This window comes from Coregonus clupeaformis, chromosome 13 (genome assembly GCF_020615455.1).
Source record: "Coregonus clupeaformis isolate EN_2021a chromosome 13, ASM2061545v1, whole genome shotgun sequence".
Classification (NCBI taxonomy): domain Eukaryota; kingdom Metazoa; phylum Chordata; class Actinopteri; order Salmoniformes; family Salmonidae; genus Coregonus; species Coregonus clupeaformis.
Window position 1 is genome coordinate 47,110,429 of NC_059204.1, and position 22,021 is coordinate 47,132,449.

Sequence of the window (22,021 nt, forward strand, 5' to 3'; positions counted from 1 at the left end):
CCTATGGAAAATACAACAGGTTCTTTAAAATGTTACTCTCCAATAAAATATTGTGTAGAATAGATTATTTTTTTTAAAGGCCTGTCCAGCTAGCTCACTGTCCTGAGTGAACATGGCAGTCATGTTGCATGCACTTGCTGACATCTAGTGGCGATCCATGCATGGTACTGTATCTTTCTTTTTCCAGAGAGAACCTGATGATGCTACCAGTGACCACATGACCTTGCATCGCCGCAGTAATCACACACACACACACACACACACACACACATTTAATGCGTGCGTGACCTTTTCCAAAGTGCAGCCATCTATTTGGAGCTGTGCCTCTGGATGTTAGTGTGTAAAGGATGGAGAGGATGGTACCCCTCTTCACAGTGGGTTTTGCGCGATGTTGCTTGGACTTTGGTGAGGATGTATTATTGAGGGGATAATGAAACCCACAGAAGAGAAAAGGGTAGGTATAACATTTTGTTGAATACCTTTAGTGGAGTCAAAATAGTTTCCATGATTCCATCCAACTTACATTTGAGTTATTCAGTCATATTTTGACACAACTCATAAACGCTTTTAGCATATATACTCCTTGAGAAAGAGTTTGGAAGATGGGCCTGACTAAATTTCATCAGTTCTGCTGTTTTGTATCAGCGTGTTTGCTCGTGACGAGTGGGTGAGGATGACCGAGAGCCAAGGTGTACACGAGCTGAATCGGACCCCAGAGCTGAGAGCTGTCATTGTTCGCAAGAAACAAAGAGAGGGCACGTTCAAACTGCGGGTCATCTTCTTGGATGACAGTGAGAGGATATTTGAGGTTGAGGTGAGAAGTGTATTTTTCATAACTATATTCCAGTCAATTTACCAGAAGTCACAAGTATCCATCAATTTACACACAGGTCAAACGACAGTCACTGGTGCCTTATGTATTTGTAAACGCAAATACCTCCGCTTATTGTAAACAGAAGTATATTCAGATGTTATCATTTTTATTATTACAGTTAAATAAATGGATTCTTCTTCCTCCAATTGTATTCTGTTGGCAATGCATCTCCCTTCCTTTTAAAACCCCATTATCCCTGTTGACCGCATACAGTATTTTTACTTCCAAACCGTGGGGCATTTTGTGCATCTATGTCATGAGTGAAGGGACAATAAGTTAATAAAAAAAGAGGTTGCTGAGTGGTTCGGTACAGAGGGATGAGAATGACTGCAGGGCAGCTTTGAGTTGGAAGGGTTTTAAAGTGTCTAAGGTGGCCCGATTTCTTCATCCCCTTTGGATATTGAACATAAAGCGCTTTCATTTGTTCCAGCCTACATCTCATCATTTGGCTCTTTCTTTATTCTGCAGTCAAATGCATGGTCAGGTCATGTCAAAGCTCCTCATCTTCACACTGTTTGGGAAATAAATCATGATTAAGATCTGGTTGTGATCTGTGTAAACTGAATTACTTTACGCTTTTATTTTTGTAAAAGCGTATTGCAAAAGAAACACTTCAAAGTATAACTTTTAGTATTTCCTGTTTGTATTGCTTTACAGCAAAGGATCCTTGGAAATGATTTCTACAACAAAGTTTGTGGGCACCTGAAGCTGTTGGAAAAAGAGTATTTTGGCCTTGAATTCCGTCACCAGTGTGGCAGTTATGTAAGTCATTCATTAGAACACATACTGTACTGTAACTCAAATGTAGGTTTGACGAAGGGAGGAAAAGAAGAGTTGGTTACACATTATTTGGATAGACCATCTGTAGATGCTCTAGTCTACAGACTATCAGTAACATTTCAACTAACTATCTACTAAATCTAACCCTAACCTTAAACCTTATCCTAACCCTAAACTTAAAGGGATACTTCAGGATTTTGGCAATGAGGCCCTTTATGTACTTCCCCAGAGTCAGAGGAACATGTGGATACCATTTTTATGTCTCTGTGTCCAGTATGAAGGAAGTTCGAGGTAGTTTTGCAAGCCAATGCTAACTAGCATGCTAGCAGATATCCATAGACTTCCAGTCACTGCGCTAACGCTAGCAAGCAGTTGCTTATCAACAGATAATTTGTTGATATTATGACCATCTGTAGAGCATCTACAGATGGACTTTCCAAATAAAGTGTGACCAAAGAAGGTACCCTAAATTATGTCACTCCAAGCTGTGGATGCTAATCTGATCTGTATTTCTAATCCCAGATGTGGTTGGAACTGCTAAAGCCCTTGGCCAAGCAAGTAAAAAGTAAGTTGCAGGTCATTCATGCAAAGGCTTGTGAATTCTGCTATGTGGATTGAGTCATCTGTCGTACTGAGCATCAAGGATGTTGTTCCGCTCCTACAGACAACAGAGATCCAATGTTCCGCTTCATAGTGAAGTTCTTCCCCCCAGACCCAGGGCAGCTGCAGAAAGAACTGACCAGGTAGGTCACTCTCTCTTGTTCTTCTGTTGAAAAAGGTTGTGCCAATTGACATTTGCCCCAGCTATACAAATGGTTTGGACCTCTTGACTAAGGGAACTTATTTGGTACACGGAGACATGATGCTTATTCAAGACACATTCAAGCTTATTCAAGTTCCCTCTTGCAGGTACCTGTTTGCATTGCAGATTAAACAGGATTTGTCCAATGGGAGTCTTACGTGCAATGATAACAGCGCTGCTCTCCTCGTCTCACATTTACTGCAGTGTAAGTAGATGATCATGATTACAATTGAACTACGGTTGATCATAATAGTGGCTTGTGTTTGTGGTGATGTCTCCACTGTTTTCGTACACTTGTAGCAGAGATAGGTGACTACGAGGAGGAACTTGACTTGCAGCATCTAGAGAGCAAGAAGTACGTACCCAACCAGGAGTGCCTCCACAAGAAGATCCTGCGCTTCCACAAGAGGCACAGGTAGGTACCTCCCGGGCTCGGGGTTCAGAAGCCAGGGGCTCTCTGGTAGCTGGGTGGGGGCAGAATAGGGCCTAAATTGCTCACTGAAGTAGTTAGTGACTCAGGCATACCAGGTGTGAAGGTCTGATGGTTCTGGTGGTGAGGTGACTGTCGCATCGTGTTGAGGTGACAGGGGGTTGATGGTTAGATGACTGTAGGCTGTTGCTGGTGCTGTGCGTGTTCCAGGGGCCAGACTCCAGGCGAGGCAGACAGCCTGCTGCTGGAGGTGGCTCGGAAGCTGGATATGTATGGGATCCGCCCACAGGCTGCCAGTGATGGAGAGGGCACCAAGATCAACCTGGCCATCACACACTCTGGAGTGTTGGTCTTCCAGGTAATGGCTGGGCTCATCATAAAGACCTCTTAATGAGATGTACAGGATTTGTGCATAGAGCATGAATAATATACTACGTTATTACATGCTATTACAGTGGATTGTACAGTGTGGACTATGTCTCATTTAGAGAGACAAACAATGGAAACGGATATGCCAAGAACACAACATAACCAAGAGAGAAGTATTTATTACAGAGGTATATATTTGGACTGTTTGTCAGTTTGTACTCTTTAACTGTGTTCCTCTCTTCTCCCAGGGCAACACTAAGATAAACACTTTCAGCTGGGCCTCAATCCGCAAACTGAGCTTTAAAAGAAAACATTTTTTGATAAAACTCCACGCTAAGATTATGGTGAGTGTTTTAGTTTGAGACATTAAGTGTGACTGAGTGGTCAAATAGGATTGTATTAGTTACCAGGTGTTTGTTTGTTGTTGGTTACATGTGGTTTTATTCAAACAACATGCTGCATTATTTCCATAGAAATGACCCCTATTACATCTGTGTGTGTGTCTGTATGTTTGTGTCTGTGTGTGTGTGTGTTTGTGTACGTGTGTGTGGTCAGCCCTCTCGTAAGGACACGGTAGAGCTAACCATGGCCAGCCGTGATGTGTGTAAGGCCTTCTGGAAGACGTGTGTAGAGTACCATGCCTTCTTCCGTCTCTCTGAGGAGCCCAAGTCCCGGCACAAGTCCCTCCTCTACAGTAAAGGCTCCTGCTTCAGATACAGGTCAGACCAGGAAATACGGAACAGGGAATTGATTAATTTGTCAAAAGCCTTTACCGTTTACTGGGTTTGATAAAACTGTGCTACCCCTCTCTCTAGTGGTAGGACCCAGAAACAACTATTGGACTGTGTCAGGAGAGGGGAGAGGAAGAACCTGCCTTTTGAAAGGTGACGACACTTATTGGGTAGGTTTCCCGAACACAGACTAAGCCTAGTTCTGGACTGAAAAGCAATCTTAATGGAGAATCTCCATTGAAGATGCTTTTAAATCCAGGATTAGGCTTAATCTGTGTACGGAAAACCGCCCCTTTGTGTCTTGTCTTTGCACAGAGAGACATAAAAAAAATATATATATATATCCTTAGACTTACTGTGAAAGAAAGGTTTGCATTGCTTGAATATGGTTAAGCAAAGCAATAAACCCTTGTCTTTCTAAACCTCTACCTTCCAGGAAGTTCTACAAGGCTCACTATGACAACAGGCAGTGCAGGTCCTCACCTGACCTCCTCACTGATGTCTCCAAACAGGTACAGTGCCTTCTGTTATATGGATTTCTTTGTTGTATGTTGATTTCTGTTGTTTATAAAAAATTTTAAGGGTGTTGAGACCTGGTGAAAAAAACAATTAGCATATTTGCATGTTCTCAAAACCAAACTTGTAGATGCACAAGTGCAATAGGAGATTTCCTGTGAGTCAATTCCAATGGCTCCCTTCTGCATTTTTTTGGTCAGTTTGTTTTGACAAGGCAAGTTTGTAGTATGAGGTAAGGTTGCAATATGACCACATATCCTTAGGCATGCTCTATGGAGATTACAGAAATAGGTGTCACACAGTTCAGTTTCTCCTGTATGTGTTTTAAACCTCTGGCTCAGTGCCAGTCTGTTCTAAATGCATTCCTGTGTCTCAAGATGCAAATGGACTCCTGTTCTTGCTGAAGCTGAATTTTCTTGCATCGTGTTATACTAATAAAAAATAAAAAAAATACTACACGCCACCTCCATTCTCTTAAATTGGCCCGCATGCCTCAAACTCTACAGCCAAATAAATCATTTATGATTATATGGACCATCAAGCAAACAGCACTTTGACTGTGTACTGTACTTCTGAATGGCATTCTCCATCTTGCCAATGCAATCTTCTTCTGCCAAGTATAAGTGAGCCAAATCATTGTTGAGACTGTCAAACATAGCCTACCTTAGCCTAAACAGTAATGCTAGTACAGAACCTACTGTATTCTGTCCTCTAACGTTTGATGTGCAGTGAATACACACACCTACTGTGTACCTAGGACTCCTCATCTCTGCTTCTGTAAACATTATTCTGTCAGTCAGGGGTGCAATTTTGGTTTTAGAAGTGGGGGGGACATAACTTGGCGGGGGGTCCTCCCATTTTTGGGGGCATCTAAAGCTAATTTCCTGCATTTCTACACAATCTAATATGGTCCATGGACCTTCTAGCCATCTCCCTTTAGAACAACAAAAAGTAAGCAATAATGCCCACAGTCATCAAGCTAGGTAAGAGATCATTATTAATAATGGTGCCGGAGGGGATGGCTGCCATTTTATGGGTTCCTAACCAATTGTGATACTTTGTGTGTTTTTTCGCGTTGTTTGTAACTTATTTTGAACATACTGTTTCTGCCACCGTCTCTTATGACCGAAAAGAGCTTCTAGATATCAGTACAGCGATTACTCACCTCGAACCAGACAAATATTTTTTATATAATGAGTTGGATGCGAAGGATTTACTGCTGCTCGCGGCCTGGCCCAAATCCCTGTCATTCACATGAAGAGAAGACGCCGATACAGGGGGCGCAGATCCGGGTGCCTTGTGAGAATTCGTCGGCGAGTGGGTAACCCGCCTCTAGCATCCTTCCTATTGGCCAACATACAATCATTGGAGAATAAACTGGATGAGCTCCGTTCGAGACTATCCTACCAATGGGACATTAAAAACGGTAATATCTTATATTTCACCGAGGCGTGGCTGAACGACGACATGGATAATATACAGTTGGCTGGGTTTTCCTAGCATTGCCAAGACAGAACAGCTACCTCCGGTAAGACAAGGGGTGGTGGTCTGTGTCTATTTGTCAATAACAGCTGGTGCGTGATCTCTAATATTAAGGAAGTCTCGAGGATTTGCTCGCCTGAGGTAGAGTACCTCGAGATAAGTTGTAGACCAAACAATTTACCAAGAGAGTTTTCATCAATATTTTTTGTAGCTGTCTATTTACCACCACAAACCGATGCTGGCACTAAGACCGCACTCAACAAGCTGTATAAGGCCATAAGCAAACAAGAAAATACTCATCCAGAAACGGCGCTCCTAGTGGCCGGGGACTTTAATGCAGGAACATTTTAATTCATTTTACCTAATTTCTACCAGAATGTCACATGTGCAACCAGAGGAAAAAAACTCTAGACCACCTTTACTCCACACACAGAGACGCGTACAAATCTCTCCGTCGCCCTCCATTTGGCAAATCTGACCATAATTCTATCCACCTGATACCTACTTACAAGCAAAAACAAAGCCGGAAGTACCAGTGACACGCTCAATACAGAAGTGGTCAGATGACACAGATGCTAAGCTACAGGACTGTTTTGCTAGCACAGACTGGAATATGTTCCGGGATTCATCCAATGGCATTGAGGAGTATACCACATCAGTCCCCGGCTTCATCAATAAGTGCATCGATGATGTCGTCCCCACAGTGACCGTACGTACATATCCCAACCAGAAGCCATGGATAACAGGCAACATCCGCACTGAGCTGAAGTCTAGAGCTGCCGCTTTTAAGGAGCGGGACACTAATCCGGACGCTTATAAGAAATCCCGCTATGCCCTCTGACGAACCATCAAACAAGCAACGCGTCAATACAGGACTAAGATTGAATCATACTACAACGGCTCTGACACTCATCGGATGTAGCAGGGCTTGCAAACTATTACGGATTACAAAGGAAAGCCCAGCCATGAGCTGCCCAGTGACACAAGCCTACCAGACGAGCTAAATTACTTCTATGTGCACTTCGAGGCAAGCAACACTGACGCATGCATGAGAGCACCAGCTGTTCCGGATGACTGTGTGATCACGCTCTCTGTAGGTGATGTGAGTAAGACCTTTAAACAGGTCAACATTCACAAGGCCGCAGGGCCAGACAGAGCATGCGCTGACCAACTGGCAAGTGTCTTCACTGACATTTTCAACCTCTCCCTGACCGAGTCTGTAATACCAACATGTTTCAAGCAGACCACCATAGTCCCTGTGCTGAAGAACACTAAGGTAACCTGCCTAAATGACTACCGACCCGTAGCTCTCACGTCTGTAGCCATGAAGTGCTTTGAAAGGCTGATCATGGCTCACATCAACACCATTATCCCAGAAACCCTGGGCTTCCTGATGGGCCGCCCCCAGGTGGTAATAATAATAATCTGCCATTTAGCAGACACTTTTATCCAAAGCGACTTACAGTCATGCGTGCATACATTTTTGTGTATGGGTGGTCCCGGGGATCGAACCCACTACCTTGGCGTTACAAGCGCCGTGCTCTACCAGCTGAGCTACAGAGGACCAACAACACATCTGCAACAACACATCTGCCATGCTGATCCTCAACACGGGGGCCGCTCAGGGGTGCGTGCTTAGTCCCCTCCTGTACTCCCTATTCACCCACAACTGCGTGGCCAGGCACGACTTCAACACCATCATTAAGTTTGCCGACGGTGGTAGGCCTGATCACCGACAACGATGAGACAGCCTATAGGGAGGAGGTCAGAGACCTGGCAGTGTGGTGCCAGGACAAAAACCTCTCCCTCAACGTGAGCAAGACAAAGGAGCTGATCATGGACTACAGGAAAAGGAGGGCCGAGCATGCCCCCATTCACATCGACGGGGCTGTAGTGGAGCGGGTCGAGAGCTTCAATCAAATCAAATCAAATCAAATTGTATTGGTCACATGCGCCGACTACAACAGGTGCAGACATTACAGTGAAATGCTTACTTACAGCCCTTAACCAACAGTGCATTTATTTTTAACAAAAAAAGTAAAAATAAAACAACAACAAAAAAAGTGTTGAGAAAAAAAAGAGCAGAAGTAAAATAAAGTGACAGTAGGGAGGCTATATATACAGGGGGGTACCGTTGCAGAGTCAATGTGCGGGGGCACCGGCTAGTTGAGGTAATATGTACATGTGGGTAGAGTTAAAGTGACTATGCATAAATAATTAACAGAGTAGCAGCAGCGTAAAAAGGATGGGGTGGGGGGCAGTGCAAATAGTCCGGGTAGCCATGATTAGCTGTTCAGGAGTCTTATGGCTTGGGGGTAGAAGCTGTTGAGAAGTCTTTGGACCTAGACTTGGCACTCCGGTACCGCTTGCCGTGCGGTAGCAGAGAGAACAGTCTATGACTAGGGTGGCTGGAGTCTTTGACAATTTTGAGGGCCTTCCTCTGACACCGCCTGGTATAGAGGTCCTGGATGGCAGGAAGCTTGGCCCCAGTGATGTACTGGGCCGTACGTACTACCCTCTGTAGTGCCTTGCGGTCGGAGGCCAAGCAGTTGCCATACCAGGCGGTGATGCAACCAGTCAGGATGCTCTCGATGGTGCAGCTGTATAATTTTTTGAGGATCTGAGGACCCATGCCAAATCTTTTCAGTCTCCTGAGGGGGAATAGGCTTTGTCGTGCCCTCTTCACGACTGTCTTGGTGTGTTTGGACCATGATAGTTCGTTGGTGATGTGGACACCAAGGAACTTGAAGCTCTCAACCTGTTCCACTACAGCCCCGTCGATGAGAATGGGGGCGTGCTCAGTCCTCTCTTTTCTCCTTTGTCTTGGTCACGTTGAGGGAGAGGTTGTTGTCCTGGCACCACACGGCCAGGTCTCTGACCTCCTCCCTATAGGCTGTCTCATCGTTGTCGGTGATCAGGCCTACCACTGTTGTGTCGTTGGCAAACTTAATGATGGTGTTGGAGTCGTGCCTGGCCATGCAGTCATGGGTGAACAGAGAGTACAGGAGGGGACTGAGCACGCACCCCTGAGGGGCCCCCGTGTTGAGGATCAGTGTGGCAGATGTGTTGTTACCTACCCTTACCACCTGGGGGCGGCCCGTCAGGAAGTCCAGGATCCAGTTGCAGAGGGAGGTGTTTAGTCCCAGGATCCTTAGCTTAGTGATGAGCTTAGAGGGCACTATGGTGTTGAATGCTGAGCTGTAGTCAATGAATAGCATTCTCACGTAGGTGTTCCTCTTGTCCAGGTGGGAAAGGGCAGTGTGGAGTGCAATAGAGATTGCATCATCTGTGGATCTGTTGGGGCGGTATGCAAATTGGAGTGGGTCTAGGGTTTCTGGGATAATGCTGTTGATGTGAGCCATGACCAGCCTTTCAAAGCACTTCATGGCTACAGACGTCAGTGCTACGGGTCGGTAGTCATTTAGGCAGGTTATCTTAGAGTCCTTGGGCACGGGGACTATGGTGGTCTGCTTGAAACATGTTGGTATTACAGACTCAGTCAGGGACATGTTGAAAATGTCAGTGAAGACACTTGCCAGTTGGTCAGCACATGCTCGGAGTACACGTCCTGGTAATCCGTCTGGCCCTGCGGCCTTGTGAATGTTGACCTGCTTAAAAGTCTTACTCACATCGGCTACGGAGAGCGTGATCACATAGTCATCCGGAACAGCTGGTGCTCTCATGCATGCTTCAGTGTTGCTTGCCTCGAAGCGAGCATAGAAGTGGTTTAGCTCGTCTGGTAGGCTTGTGTCAAGCTTCAAGTTCCTTGGTGTCCACATCACCAACAAACTATCATAGTCCAAACACACCAGAACAGTCGTGAAGAGGGCACGACAATGCCTATTCCCGCTCAGGAAACTGAAAAGATTTGCATGGGTCCTCAGATCCTCAAAAAGTTCATCCTGACTGGTTGCATCCCCGCCTAGTATGGCAACTGCTCGGCATCGGATCGCAAGGCGCTACAAAGGGTAGTGCGTACGGCCCAGTACATCACTGGAGCCAAGCTTCCTGCCATCCAGGACCTCTATACCAGGCGGTGTCAGAGGAAGGCCCTAAAAATTGTTAAAGACTCCAGCCACCCAAGTCATAGACTGTTCTCTCTGCTACCGCACGGCAAGCGGTACCGGAGCTCCAAGTCTAAGTTCAAAAGGCTCCTTAACAGCTTCTACTCAAGCCATAAGACTGCTAAACAGTTAGTCAAATGGCTACCTGGACTATTTGCATTGACCCCCTTTTTTACCCTGCAGCTACTCGCTGTTTATTATCTATGCATAGTGACTTTATCCCTACCTACATGTACAGTTGAAGTCGGCTATATTGTGTGCAAGTAAAAAGAGCTCTACAGTACTACTAAGCCTATGATCTGAATTATATGGAGGGTGTACTGTTTCTGTGTGTTAATGCGTAGGTGTTTATGTGTTTTTATTAAACTTTTGTTTTCCAAACCTTTCCCTTGAGACATAAAAAAAAGATGGGAAGGAAGTTGTGTTGGGGAGAGAGTTTAGTTATTGACTAGACTGGTGGGGGTCGGGCGTGCAGGTGGCTCGGGCTGGCTGGGCGGTCTGGCTAAAATGTTATATAGAGGATGTCTTAATAAAGACAATCAAAAGTCTTTATACTTTATTTGTAAGAGTTGTTCATTTGTTAGTCTATTGCTTAAAGTTGCAACATAATATTGATTATTGAATTATCATTGATCTAGTTCAGTATTATCAATCACTTAAACATATTTAATAAATCAAATCAAATTTTATTTGTCACATGAGCCAAATACAACAGGTGTAGACCTTACCGTGAAATGCGCGGCGGTACGGGTTAGTCGAGGTAATTGAGGTCATTTGTACAGTTGAAGTCGGAAGTTTACATACACCTTAGCCAAATACATTTAAACTCAGTTTTTCACAATTCCTGACATTTAATCTTAGTAAAAAATCCCTGTCTTAGGTCAGTTAGGCTCACCACTTTATTTTAAGAACGTGAAATGTCAGAATAATAGTAGAGAGAATGATTTATTTCAGCTTTTCACATTCCCAGTGGGTCAGAAGTTTACATACACTCAATTAGTATTTGATAGCATTGCCTTTAAATTGTTTAACTTGGGTCAAACGTTTCGGGTAGCCTTCCACAAGCTTCCCACAATAAGTTGGATGAATTTTGGCCCATTCCTCCTGACAGAGCTGGTGTAACTGAGTCAGGTTTGTAGGCCTCCTTGATCGCACACGCTTTTTCAGTTCTGCCCACAACTTTTCTATAGGGTTGAGGTCAGGGCTTTGTGCCACTCCAATACCTTGACTTTGTTGTCCTTAAGCCATTTTGCCACAACTTTGGAAGTATGCTTGGGGTCATTGTCCATTTGGAAGACCCATTTGCGACCAAGCTTTAACTTCCTGACTGATGTCTTGAGATTTTGCTTCAATATATCCACACAATTTTCCTTCCTCATGATGCCATCTATTTTGTGAAGTGCACCAGTCCCTCCTGCAGCAAAGCACCCCCACAGCATGATGCTGCCACCCCAATGCTTCACGGTTGGGATGGTGTTCTTCGGCTTGCAAGCGTCCCCCTTTTTCCTCCAAACATAACGATGGTCATTATGGCCAAACAGTTCTAGTTTTGTTTCATCAGACCAGAGGACATTTCTCCAAAAAGTACGATCTTTGTCCCCATGTGCAGGTGCAAACCGTAGTCTGGCTTTTTTAAGGCGGTTTTGGAGCAGTGGCTTCTTCCTTGCTGAGCGGCCTTTCAGGTTATGTCGATATAGGACTAGTTTTACTGTGGATATAGATACTTTTGTACCTTTTACCTCCAGCATCTTCACAAGGTCCTTTGCTGTTGTTCTGGGATTGATTTGCACTTTTCGCACCAAAGTTTGTTCATCTCTAGGAGACAGAACGTGTCTCCTTCCTGAGCAGTATGACGGCTGCGGGGTCCCATGGTGTTTATACTTGCGTACTATTGTTTGTACAGATGAACGTGGTACCTTCAGGCATTTGGAAATTGCTCCCAAGGATGAACCAGATTTGTGGAGGTCTACAAAAAACTTTCTGAGGTCTTGGCTAATTTCTTTTGATTTTCCCATGATGTCAAGCAAAGAGGCACTGAAGGTAGGCCTTGAAATCCATCCACAGATACACCTCCAATTGACTAAAATGATGTCAATTAGCCTATCAGAAGCTTCTAAAGCCATGACATCATTTTCTGGAATTTTCCAAGCTGTTTAACGGCACAGTCAACTTAGTGTATGTAAACTTCTGACCCACTGGAATTGTGATTCAGTGAATTATAAGTGAAATAATCTGTCTGTAAACAATTGTTGGAAAAATTACAAAGTAGATGTCCTAACCGACTTGCCAAAACTACAGTGGGGAGAACAAGTATTTGATACACTGGCGATTTTGCAGGTTTTCCTACTTACAAAGCATGTAGAGGTCTGTAATTTTTATCATAGGTACACTTCAACTGTGAGAGACGGAATCTAAAACAAAAATCCAGAAAATCACATTGTATGATTTTTAAGTAATTAATTTGCATTTTATTGCATGACATAAGTATTTGATCACCTACCAACCAGTAAGAATTACGGCTCTCACAGACCTGTTAGTTTTTCTTTAAGAAGCCCTCCTGTTCTCCACTCATTACCTGTATTAACTGCACCTGTTTAAACTCGTTACCTGTATAAAAGACACCTGTCCACACACTCAATCAAACAGACTCCAACCTCTCCACAATGGCCAAGACCAGAGAGCTGTGTAAGGACATCAGGGATAAAATTGTAGACCTGCACAAGGCTGGGATGGACTACAGGACAATAGGCAAGCAGCTTGGTGAGAAGGCAACAACTGTTGGCGCAATTATTAGAAAATGGAAGAAGTTCAAGATGACGGTCAATCACCCTCGGTCTGGGACTCCATGCAAGATCTCACCTCGTGGGGCATCAATGATCATGAGGAAGGTGAAGGATCAGCCCAGAACTACACGGCAGGACCTGGTCAATGACCTGAAGAGAGCTGGGACCACAGTCTCAAAGAAAACCATTAGTAACACACTATGCCGTCATGGATTAAAATCCTGCAGCGCACGCAAGGTCCCCCTGCTCAAGCCAGCGCATGTCCAGGCCCGTCTGAAGTTTACCAATGACCATCTGGATGATCCAGAGGAGGAATGGGAGAAGGTCATGTGGTCTGATGAGACAAAAATAGAGCTTTTTAGTCTAAACTCCACTCGCCGTGTTTGGAGGAAGAAGAAGGATGAGTACAACCCCAAGAACACCATCCCAACCGTGAAGCATGGAGGTGGAAACATCATTCTTTGGGGATGCTTTTCTGCAAAGGGGAAAGGACGACTGCACCGTATTGAGGGGAGGATGGATGGGGCCATGTATCGCGAGATCTTGGCCAACAACCTCCTTCCCTCAGTAAGAGCATTGAAGATGGGTCGTGGCTGGGTCTTCCAGCATGACAACGACCCGAAACATACAGCCAGGGCAACTAAGGAGTGGCTCCGTAAGAAGCATCTCAAGGTCCTGGAGTGGCCTAGCCAGTCTCCAGACCTGAACCCAATAGAAAATCTTTGGAGGGAGCTGAAAGTCCGTATTGCCCAGCGACAGCCCCGAAACCTGAAGGATCTGGAGAAGGTCTGTATGGAGGTGTGGGCCAAAATCCCTGCTGCAGTGTGTCAAGACCTACAGCAAACGTATGATCTCTTTAATTGCAAACAAAGGTTTCTGTAGCAAATATTAAGTTCTGCTTTTCTGATGTATCAAATACTTATGTCATGCAATAAAATGCAAACGAATTACTTAAAAATCATACAATGTGATTTTCTGGATTTTTGTTTTAGATTCCGTCTCTCACAGTTGAAGTGTACCTATGATAAAAATGACAGACCTCTACATGCTTTGTAAGTAGGAAAACCTGCAAAATCGGCAGTGTATCAAATACTTGTTCTCCCCAGTGTATAGTTTGTTAACACGAAATTTGTGGAGTGGTTGAAAAACGAGTTTTAATGACTCCAACCTAAGTGTATGTAAACTTCTGACTTCAACTGTATACTAAATTTATTTTCAAACGGATGGGTTAATTGGTGTTAAAATACAACAGTTAAGGGCCTCCTGAGTGGTGCAGCGGTCTAAGGCATCACTACAGACCCGGGTTCGATCCCTGGCTGTGTCGCAGCCGGCCGCGACTGAGAGACCCATTTTTCGGTGGCAATACACAGCTAGAGATGCAGGTGTCATTTGGTTAGCTAGCAATAACTTGAATGACTGTTATACAGTTAGCATATCTCTTGCATTCGCAAATTCACTCTAGCTATCTATTCCGACTTCAGAGCACTCTCGTCTGAGTGTGCCAGAGCGCTGAACAACTGATGAATTTACGAACGCGCAACACCTACTTAATATGAATGGTGTCAGTAAACGTAGGCAAAAAAACTAATAGTTAGTCAAGAACGCTCTAGATAGCATATAAACAGCTCTGGGAGTGTGGTGCCAGGAAAATAACCTCTCACTCAACGTCAGCAAAACAAAGGAGCTGAACGTGGACTCGACGGGACCGCAGTAGAGAAGGTGGAGAGCTTCAAGTTCCTTGGCGTACACATCACTGACAAACTGAAATGGTCCACCCACGCAGACAGTGTGGTGAAGAAGGCGCAACAGAGCCTCTTCAACCTCAGGAGGCTGAAGAAATGTGGCTTGGCACCTAAAACATTCACAACCTTTACAGATGCACAATTGAGAGCACCCTGTCGGGCTGTATCACCGCCTGGTACAGCAACTGCACCACCCACAACCGCAGGGCTCTCCAGAGGGTGGTGCAGACGGCCGAACGCATTACCGGGGGAAAACGACCCGCCCTCCAGGACACCTACAGCACCCGATGTCACAGGAAGGCCAAAAAGATAATCAAGCACATCAACCACCCGAGCCACTGCCTGTTCACCCCGCTATCATCCAGAAGGCGAGGTCAGTACAGGTGCATCAAAGCTGGGACAGAGAGAATGAAAAACAGCTTCGATCTCAAGGCCATCAGACTGTTAAATAGCCATCACTAGCAAATTAGTGGCTGCTGCTGCCTATTGAAATCACTGGCCACTTTAAGAAATGGAACACTAGTCACTTTAATAACGTTTACATATCTTGCATTACTCATCTCATATGTATATACTGTATTCTATAATATTCTACTGTATCTTAGTCCATGCCGCTCTGTCATTGCTTGTCCATATACAGTGGGGAGAACAAGTATTTGATACACTGCCGATTTTGCAGGTTTTCCTACTTACAAAGCATGTAGAGGTCTGTAATTTTTTATCATAGGTACACTTCAACTGTGAGAGACGGAATCTAAAACAAAAATCCAGAAAATCACATTGTATGATTTTTAAGTAATTAATTTGCATTTTATTGCATGACATAAGTATTTGATACATCAGAAAAGCAGAACTTAATATTTGGTACAGAAACCTTTGTTTGCAATTACAGAGATCATACGTTTCCTGTAGGTCTTGACCAGGTTTGCACACACTGCAGCAGGGATTTTGGCCCACTCCTCCATACAGACCTTCTCCAGATCCTTCAGGTTTCGGGGGCTGTCGCTGGGCAATACGGACTTTCAGCTCCCTCCAAAGATTTTATATTGGGTTCAGGTCTGGAGACTGGCTAGGCCACTCCAGGACCTTGAGATGCTTCTACGGAGCCACTCCTTAGTTGCCCTGGCTGTGTGTTTCGGTCGTTGTCATGCTGGAAGACCCAGCCACGACCCATCTTTAATGCTCTTACTGAGGGAAGGAGGTTGTTGGCCAAGATCTCGCGATACATGGCCCCATCCATCCTCCCCTCAATACGGTACAGTCGTCCTGTCCCCTTTGCAGAAAAGCATCCCCAAAGAATGATGTTTCCACCTCCATGCTTCACGGTTGGGATGGTGTTCTTGGGGTTGTACTCATCCTTCTTATTCCTCCAAACACGGCGAGTGGAGTTTAGACCAAAAAGCTATATTTTTGTCTCATCAGACCACATGACCTTCTCCCATTCCTCCTCTGGATCATCCAGATGGTCATTGGCAAACTTCAGACGAGCCTGGACATGCGCTGGCTTGAGCAGGGGGACCTTGCGTGCGCTGCAGGATTTTAATCCATGATGGCGTAGTGTGTTACTAATGGTTTTCTTTGAGACTGTGGTCCCAGCTCTCTTCAGGTCATTGACCAAGTCCTGCCGTGTAGTTCTGGGCTGATCCCTCACCTTCCTCATGATCATTGATGCCCCACAGGTGAGACTTGCATGGAGCCCCATACCGAGGGTGATTGACCGTCATCTTGAACTTCTTCCATTTTCTAATTATTGCGCCAACAGTTGTTGCCTTCTCACCAAGCTGCTTGCCTATTGTCCTGTAGCCCATCCCAGCCTTGTGCAGGTCTACAGTTTTATCCCTGATGTCCTTACACAGCTCTCTGGTCTTGGCCATTGTGGAGAGGTTGGAGTCTGTTTGATTGAGTGTGTGGACAGGTGTCTTTTATACAGGTAACGAGTTCAAACAGGTGCAGTTAATACAGGTAATGAGTGGAGAACAGGAGGGCTTCTTAAAGAAAAACTAACAGGTCTGTGAGAGCCGGAATTCTTACTGGTTGGTAGGTGATCAAATACTTATGTCATGCAATAAAATGCAAATTAATTACTTAAAAATCATACAATGTGATTTTCTGGATTTTTGTTTTAGATTCCGTCTCTCACGGTTGATAAAAATTACAGACCTCTACATGCTTTGTAAGTAGGGAAACCTGCAAATTCGGCAGTGTATCAAATACTTGTTCTCCCCACTGTATGTATTCTTAAATTCCATTCCTTACTTAGATTTGTGTGTATTGGGTATATGTTGTGAAATTGTAGATATTACTTGTTAGATATTACTGCACTGTTGGAGCTAGAAGCACAAGCATTTTGCTACACCCGCAATAACATCTGCTAAACACGTGTATGTGACAAATACAATTTGATTTGATAAACAGCCTAACCAGCACTGCTATGGCAAGTAAAATGGTCAGAGTGAACATAAACCCTCTCAAACATTTTCAGCTAGTTGGCTGTCAAAATTGCACTGATAACCAATGGGGAATTGTAGCCTCCTCGTCCTTCTGCAGCTTGCCTGCCAATGCATGCTTGTCCCAACCAAGCACCCAAGCTAACTGGCTAAAGTTGGCTAGCATACTAGCAAGCTACTTCCAGACACATGAGAGAACACCCTAATGTTCCTTTGTTAGATTTTAGCTCATCTTGCTCTGGCTAGCATTAGTTGTTGATCTTGTTGTTGTTGATGTGCATAACTGAGGGAGAGAGAGCCTACCTTTTCATGGTTGTTTGATCAATAGGACTGTAAAGTTCCCAAATGTAAGAGGACTCCCATGGTGTTTATATATTTTCAAAAATCCATTCAGGTGTATTTTGTGGCTTTTGGCGAATGCTTTCTAATAATATAAAGTCGCGCTGTTGCAACTGCCTGTAAACACAGTCCAGTTCAAAGTGAATGGTGGCAGGCCCGTGTGGCAAATGGCTTGCTTGTATAAAGTCTACTGTAGATCTGATTGGCTATAGCGCACCGGTCTGTGTAGACTCCGGTCCTGGACAAGACAGACGTTTTTATTCAGCTTTATTTACTGCAGTGTCTATTAATTGTCCAAATGCACAGCCGCTTTCCCACTCTATTTTGCTATAGAATTTCCCCAAATGCCTTAGTATATTTAATTCCCAAACATTCTAAGAATGTATGAAAATGTGAAAATGACCATATCTAAGTGGTCGCTTGTCAGATTTGTTTTTTTAAATGTCATATTCTTCCTGGGGGTGTATATGAAAATATTTGTTTTCTCTTCAGCGTCAACCCTTTCATTTCCAACAAAAAACTAAGAGATTAAATCAGAACATCATTGAAAATAATAATATAATTAACATTATTATTATAATCATTATTTTATAAATCCTTAGCCCTTCTCTGAAGGCGTAGAAGGCCCATTGTTCCCCACTGTGTTTGGGTTAGTGATCATTTGTAGAGTGGCTCTATTTTGCCTCAGCATGCATTTTTTCACTATTCTAAATGTCTAAAGAATCCATGTTGTTCTGAAATATGAACACAGAAATACAGGACATTCCAAACTCTTATTTTGGTGGTGATTTGACAAAATTACAATCATGGTCTTGAATTGGATTCACATTTTTCTGGTCTCGGTCTTGACTCAGTCTTGGATCCCTTGTCCACCTCCCGGTCTCGGTCTTGACTCGGTCTCACTCCCTCTACAGTCTTGGTCTTGACTCGGACTCAATTTGCTCCGGTCTTGGTCTTGAATCGGTCTCGCTTTAGGTGGTCTCGAACACTACACTGGTTTCAGGTGTGTTAGGCCAAGGCCAGAGTGACAACCAACAGTATGTCAGACCCCCAGGGCCAGGACTGAGCAGCCCAGCAGCTAGAGATTGCCTAAATAGGTATCTCCTCTGACGTGGGCATGTTTTCAATACAGACTCCTTTTGTTGTACAGTATTCCATAAAAGGCATTCAGACCATATGAAAGTTGCACAGTATACCCTTAATCTTGTAATAAATCAAATCTAGTGATACATAACGTGAAATTTTTTCCATCCATTGAGGGAGGATAATTATCCTTCCAATTAATGGCAACGCATTTCTTAGCCGCTATAAATGCTGGGTTTCACAGTTTCTTCTGATAACAGTCTCCAGTATCAACATTTCCAAGCAAACAAAAACAGGGAGAAGGCAGAATCTGTAGACATGCTGAGATAAAAGTCATGCTCTTTGCCAGAATTCAGCCAGCATTCAGAAGACCATAACATATGCAAATATGTCCCCTTTTGTGTTTTACACCTCCAGCAGAATAATTACATTTCTGAGTGCATGATATTCAGTTTCACTGGCATATAGTGCATTCTATGGATGGTCTTAAACTGCAGTAATTTATGTCTGAGATTATATGAACATGACTTGGCATTCTAACATATCTGTATCCATTCATCATCATCTCCCAGGTCTTCCTCACATTGTTTTACATGTTGTGTGTCATTGGGAAAAGCCTCTATCAACCCTTGATACAGTTTGGAAATCCACTTTAGAGGTTTGTCAGACTGCCTTAAAATAGTTTCAATCTTTGAAGCTTTTTGCTTGTCCAGTGTTTGCTGCACAGAGAGAATAAAGTGATAATAAAGTTAACTGTCTTCACTGGTTGCCTGACCCTGATGAGACCATCACCATCTGATCCTGCTCAGATGAGGCATGACAAAGAATTACCTTCGTGTACATTTATACATTATATTATCCATTAAAATAATCAATGGTTCAATCATTGAAATGACCATTATTTCCAGATCTCAGACTGTAGCCTACCCATCAACTCAAGATGGAACTTTGTATCCATTCACTGATTGTTATAATATACTGCAAAATTCATTTGAGCTCCGTAGACTGGTCTTCCCTGGCTGTCTGACCCTGCAGGGACACTTGTCACCATAGTGTTGTGTACTGACTGTGCACCATGACAGTGAAGCCTGTAGAGCTGTTTATACCGTGTCAGTGTGAAAAGTAGGGAATTAGCTAGGGACACTGACAGATCAACAACGTTACATTGCTATACTGACTAATAAAAACTCATATTGCGCTGAAAAAACATCAGAATATTGGTCTTCAATCATTTGGCTGGTTTCATCATTTGATTCAGGTGTAATGTGATTGAGGCAAAAATAATAGTAAAAGTTTGTGTGCTAGCAAGCTAGCTAACGTTAGCCAACTTTTGGCTAGCTGTAGCTAATGGTACATCATCAAATTGACTTCTGTTGAAACGGGCCAAAACAAAGGCTACAAAACATTTCCATACACACAACAGCTGTTAAATACTGCTACCTGACAGATAGTTAGAGGCTAGCTAGAGCTGAACTGGCTGTGGTAGCTACTAGCTAGCTAACTAGCTGCTAGTAATTAATAATAATAATAATAATAATAATAATAATAGTAATTCATTAACTTCAGTCGAGAGGGGATGAAACATTACCTAACGTAACATGTCAGTTACAGCACTAGCTCAGCACTGGGAATAAATACCTTGCCAGCTAGATCAGTCAACTAAAGAGTAGCCAGTTTCTGCTCTGCTTGCTTATAAAACTCTGAGAAAAAGCGCAACAGACAGCAGCTGCCTCTGTTATCTCTCCGTGCTGGTCCTATACGGCAGCCTTTCAGAAGCTTTGCCTTCACACAGCCTGTCCACAGAGCAGCCGGCTGAAACCGGAAAATAGCCTACCCAACGCTCTAAGGCGTCTGCATGGTCCTAAAGCACACCGGTGTCGCGTTTTGTATCAGAGAGCAATGATAAAACAAAAATGTTATTTCAGAATGTGTGTGGGGTGGGGGGTCATGTACAATGGTGAAAGTTGCACCCCTGCTGTCAGTGATATCAGGGTGTGTGTGTGTGTTCCAGGTGTATGAGCAGACCTGTGGGTTCCCCCATGCCGGCTGTGCCCCGGGTGGGAAGCGCAGTCAGTCTGCTGTGGAGGTGCTGTTCACCACTATGGATCTGGAGGGCCTCCAACCCCACTCTGCCCACACCTCTGCATTCGCCCAGTCCCGCTCCTCTTCCTTCTCTGGGGCTGAGCCAGGGCCCACAGCGCTACAGGGGCCCGAGGGGCTGCGGGGCCACAGTGAGGGGGCCACCCTCAGAGCCAGACAGAGCTTCAACCGCAGCAGCAGAGTGGCTGAGGGGCCTCAGAGGGGCCGACTGCTGGCCAATACACAGCAGCTGGTCCTGCTCTACCCCAGCCCTCACGCCCACCTTTACCCCTACCCCTGCCTGGAGCTGCACCCCGTCCTGCCCCTCTCTGCTCAGGCCTATATGTCTGGCTGCTCCTCTTTCTCCTTGGACCACGCTCCAGCCCCACTGCCTCTGTCCCACTACGGCCCCCGGCCCGCTCCCCAGGCCGCCCTGCTAGACGACTTCATCCGCTCCTCCAGTTTCTCCAGCCCCTCCTCATTGTCTCCCTGTCTGCGGCGCCAGCGTCATCGCTACAACGGGCCTCCAGGCATGGCCATTGCTCCGGGGCTGTATGCTGCCACTTTGGCTGGATGTGGGGCTGGTCGGAGGGAGTTTGGCAGAGAAGAGACGGCAGGCCACTTCAGTGATGACTCCAGCTACCAGGCAGGCCTGCCCAAGCGCTCCTGGAGCCAGTCTGATATGAAGGTCCTCCGGCCCTCCGCCCCAGCAGCAGAGTTCCGCCCTCTAGGTCACTACCCTCACCTATCACGACGACACTCGCCTGCACGCCCAACACACCTCCCTCTTAACCTGTCCCTTATGTCTGAACAGCCCGCCTCTGTGTGCGTGCTGGGGGCCGGGAGCAGGACAGGGAGTGGAGAGATCAGCCTCAGTGACTCAGACGTCATGTTCCCATACTACTGCCCAGGGCTAGGGAAACTGGTGCGCTCTGGCCCCCTGGCTCGAATGCGCATTTCATCTGGTAGTCTGCAGCTGGACGAGGGGGAGGAAGACTCCTTTAACTTAAGTGACCCTGAAGGCACTGCAGCAACAAAGCGGTCATGAGCCAATCAGAGCGTTAGTACTATTACTGGGACAACCCCATTGCTATCCCTAGCCAATCAAAGCGCATTCTCTTTGGTGGGCCTGTGGCCACAATGGGAAGTCATCCTGACCCAATAAATCTCTAAAAAGGGCTTTTGTGACCACACCCCAAGTCTTCAGAGTCATTCCCACAGGCCCTGATGGTTCCGGTCACTGGTCATATTTGAAGATGAAGGCATGAAAGACACGCCAAACTGATGGACCGGACTTCATTATAAGTATGCCTTGAAGAAGCCAAATAAAATTTTTGGGAATAGACTTTACATTAACAAATTGAATTACTTGCAACAATTCCTTGTTGCAGCACATAAGATGAGGAGTACACGGATGAAAGACATATAGCCCCGCTTCCCTGAGTCTTAATATCTCAGATGGATTTGGATTGATCCTATAGGCTACTGTACTGGTCTCAC

At 44.9% G+C, this 22,021-nt stretch overlaps 1 protein-coding gene across 1 annotated transcript; it reads left to right on the forward strand.

Annotated features, from left to right (window-relative positions):
* Nucleotides 1-297: 297 nt before the first annotated feature.
* LOC121579648 (FERM domain-containing protein 7-like) lies at nucleotides 298-21,845 on the forward strand. Its single transcript, XM_041894427.2, has 13 exons — nucleotides 298-454; nucleotides 646-814; nucleotides 1,532-1,636; nucleotides 2,177-2,219; nucleotides 2,319-2,397; nucleotides 2,564-2,661; nucleotides 2,757-2,871; nucleotides 3,097-3,244; nucleotides 3,504-3,599; nucleotides 3,811-3,974; nucleotides 4,071-4,139; nucleotides 4,423-4,498; nucleotides 20,454-21,845. Exons 2-13 carry the CDS (start codon nucleotides 674-676, stop codon nucleotides 21,567-21,569), a joined length of 2,250 nt encoding a protein of 749 aa, XP_041750361.2. The 5' UTR covers nucleotides 298-454; nucleotides 646-673; the 3' UTR covers nucleotides 21,570-21,845.
* The last annotated feature ends 176 nt before the right edge of the window (nucleotides 21,846-22,021 follow it).

What these genes read in the sequence shown, in the direction of transcription:
- LOC121579648 (XM_041894427.2), top strand. Translation starts at nt 674, where the DNA reads ATGACCGAGAGCCAAGGTGTACACGAGCTGAATCGGACCCCAGAGCTG. An exon ending in CTGCAGAAAGAACTGACCAG is followed by an intron (nt 2,398 to 2,563) that starts GTAGGTCACTCT and finishes TCCCTCTTGCAG; the next exon opens with GTACCTGTTTGCATTGCAGA. An exon ending in CTGGAGTGTTGGTCTTCCAG is followed by an intron (nt 3,245 to 3,503) that starts GTAATGGCTGGG and finishes CTCTTCTCCCAG; the next exon opens with GGCAACACTAAGATAAACAC.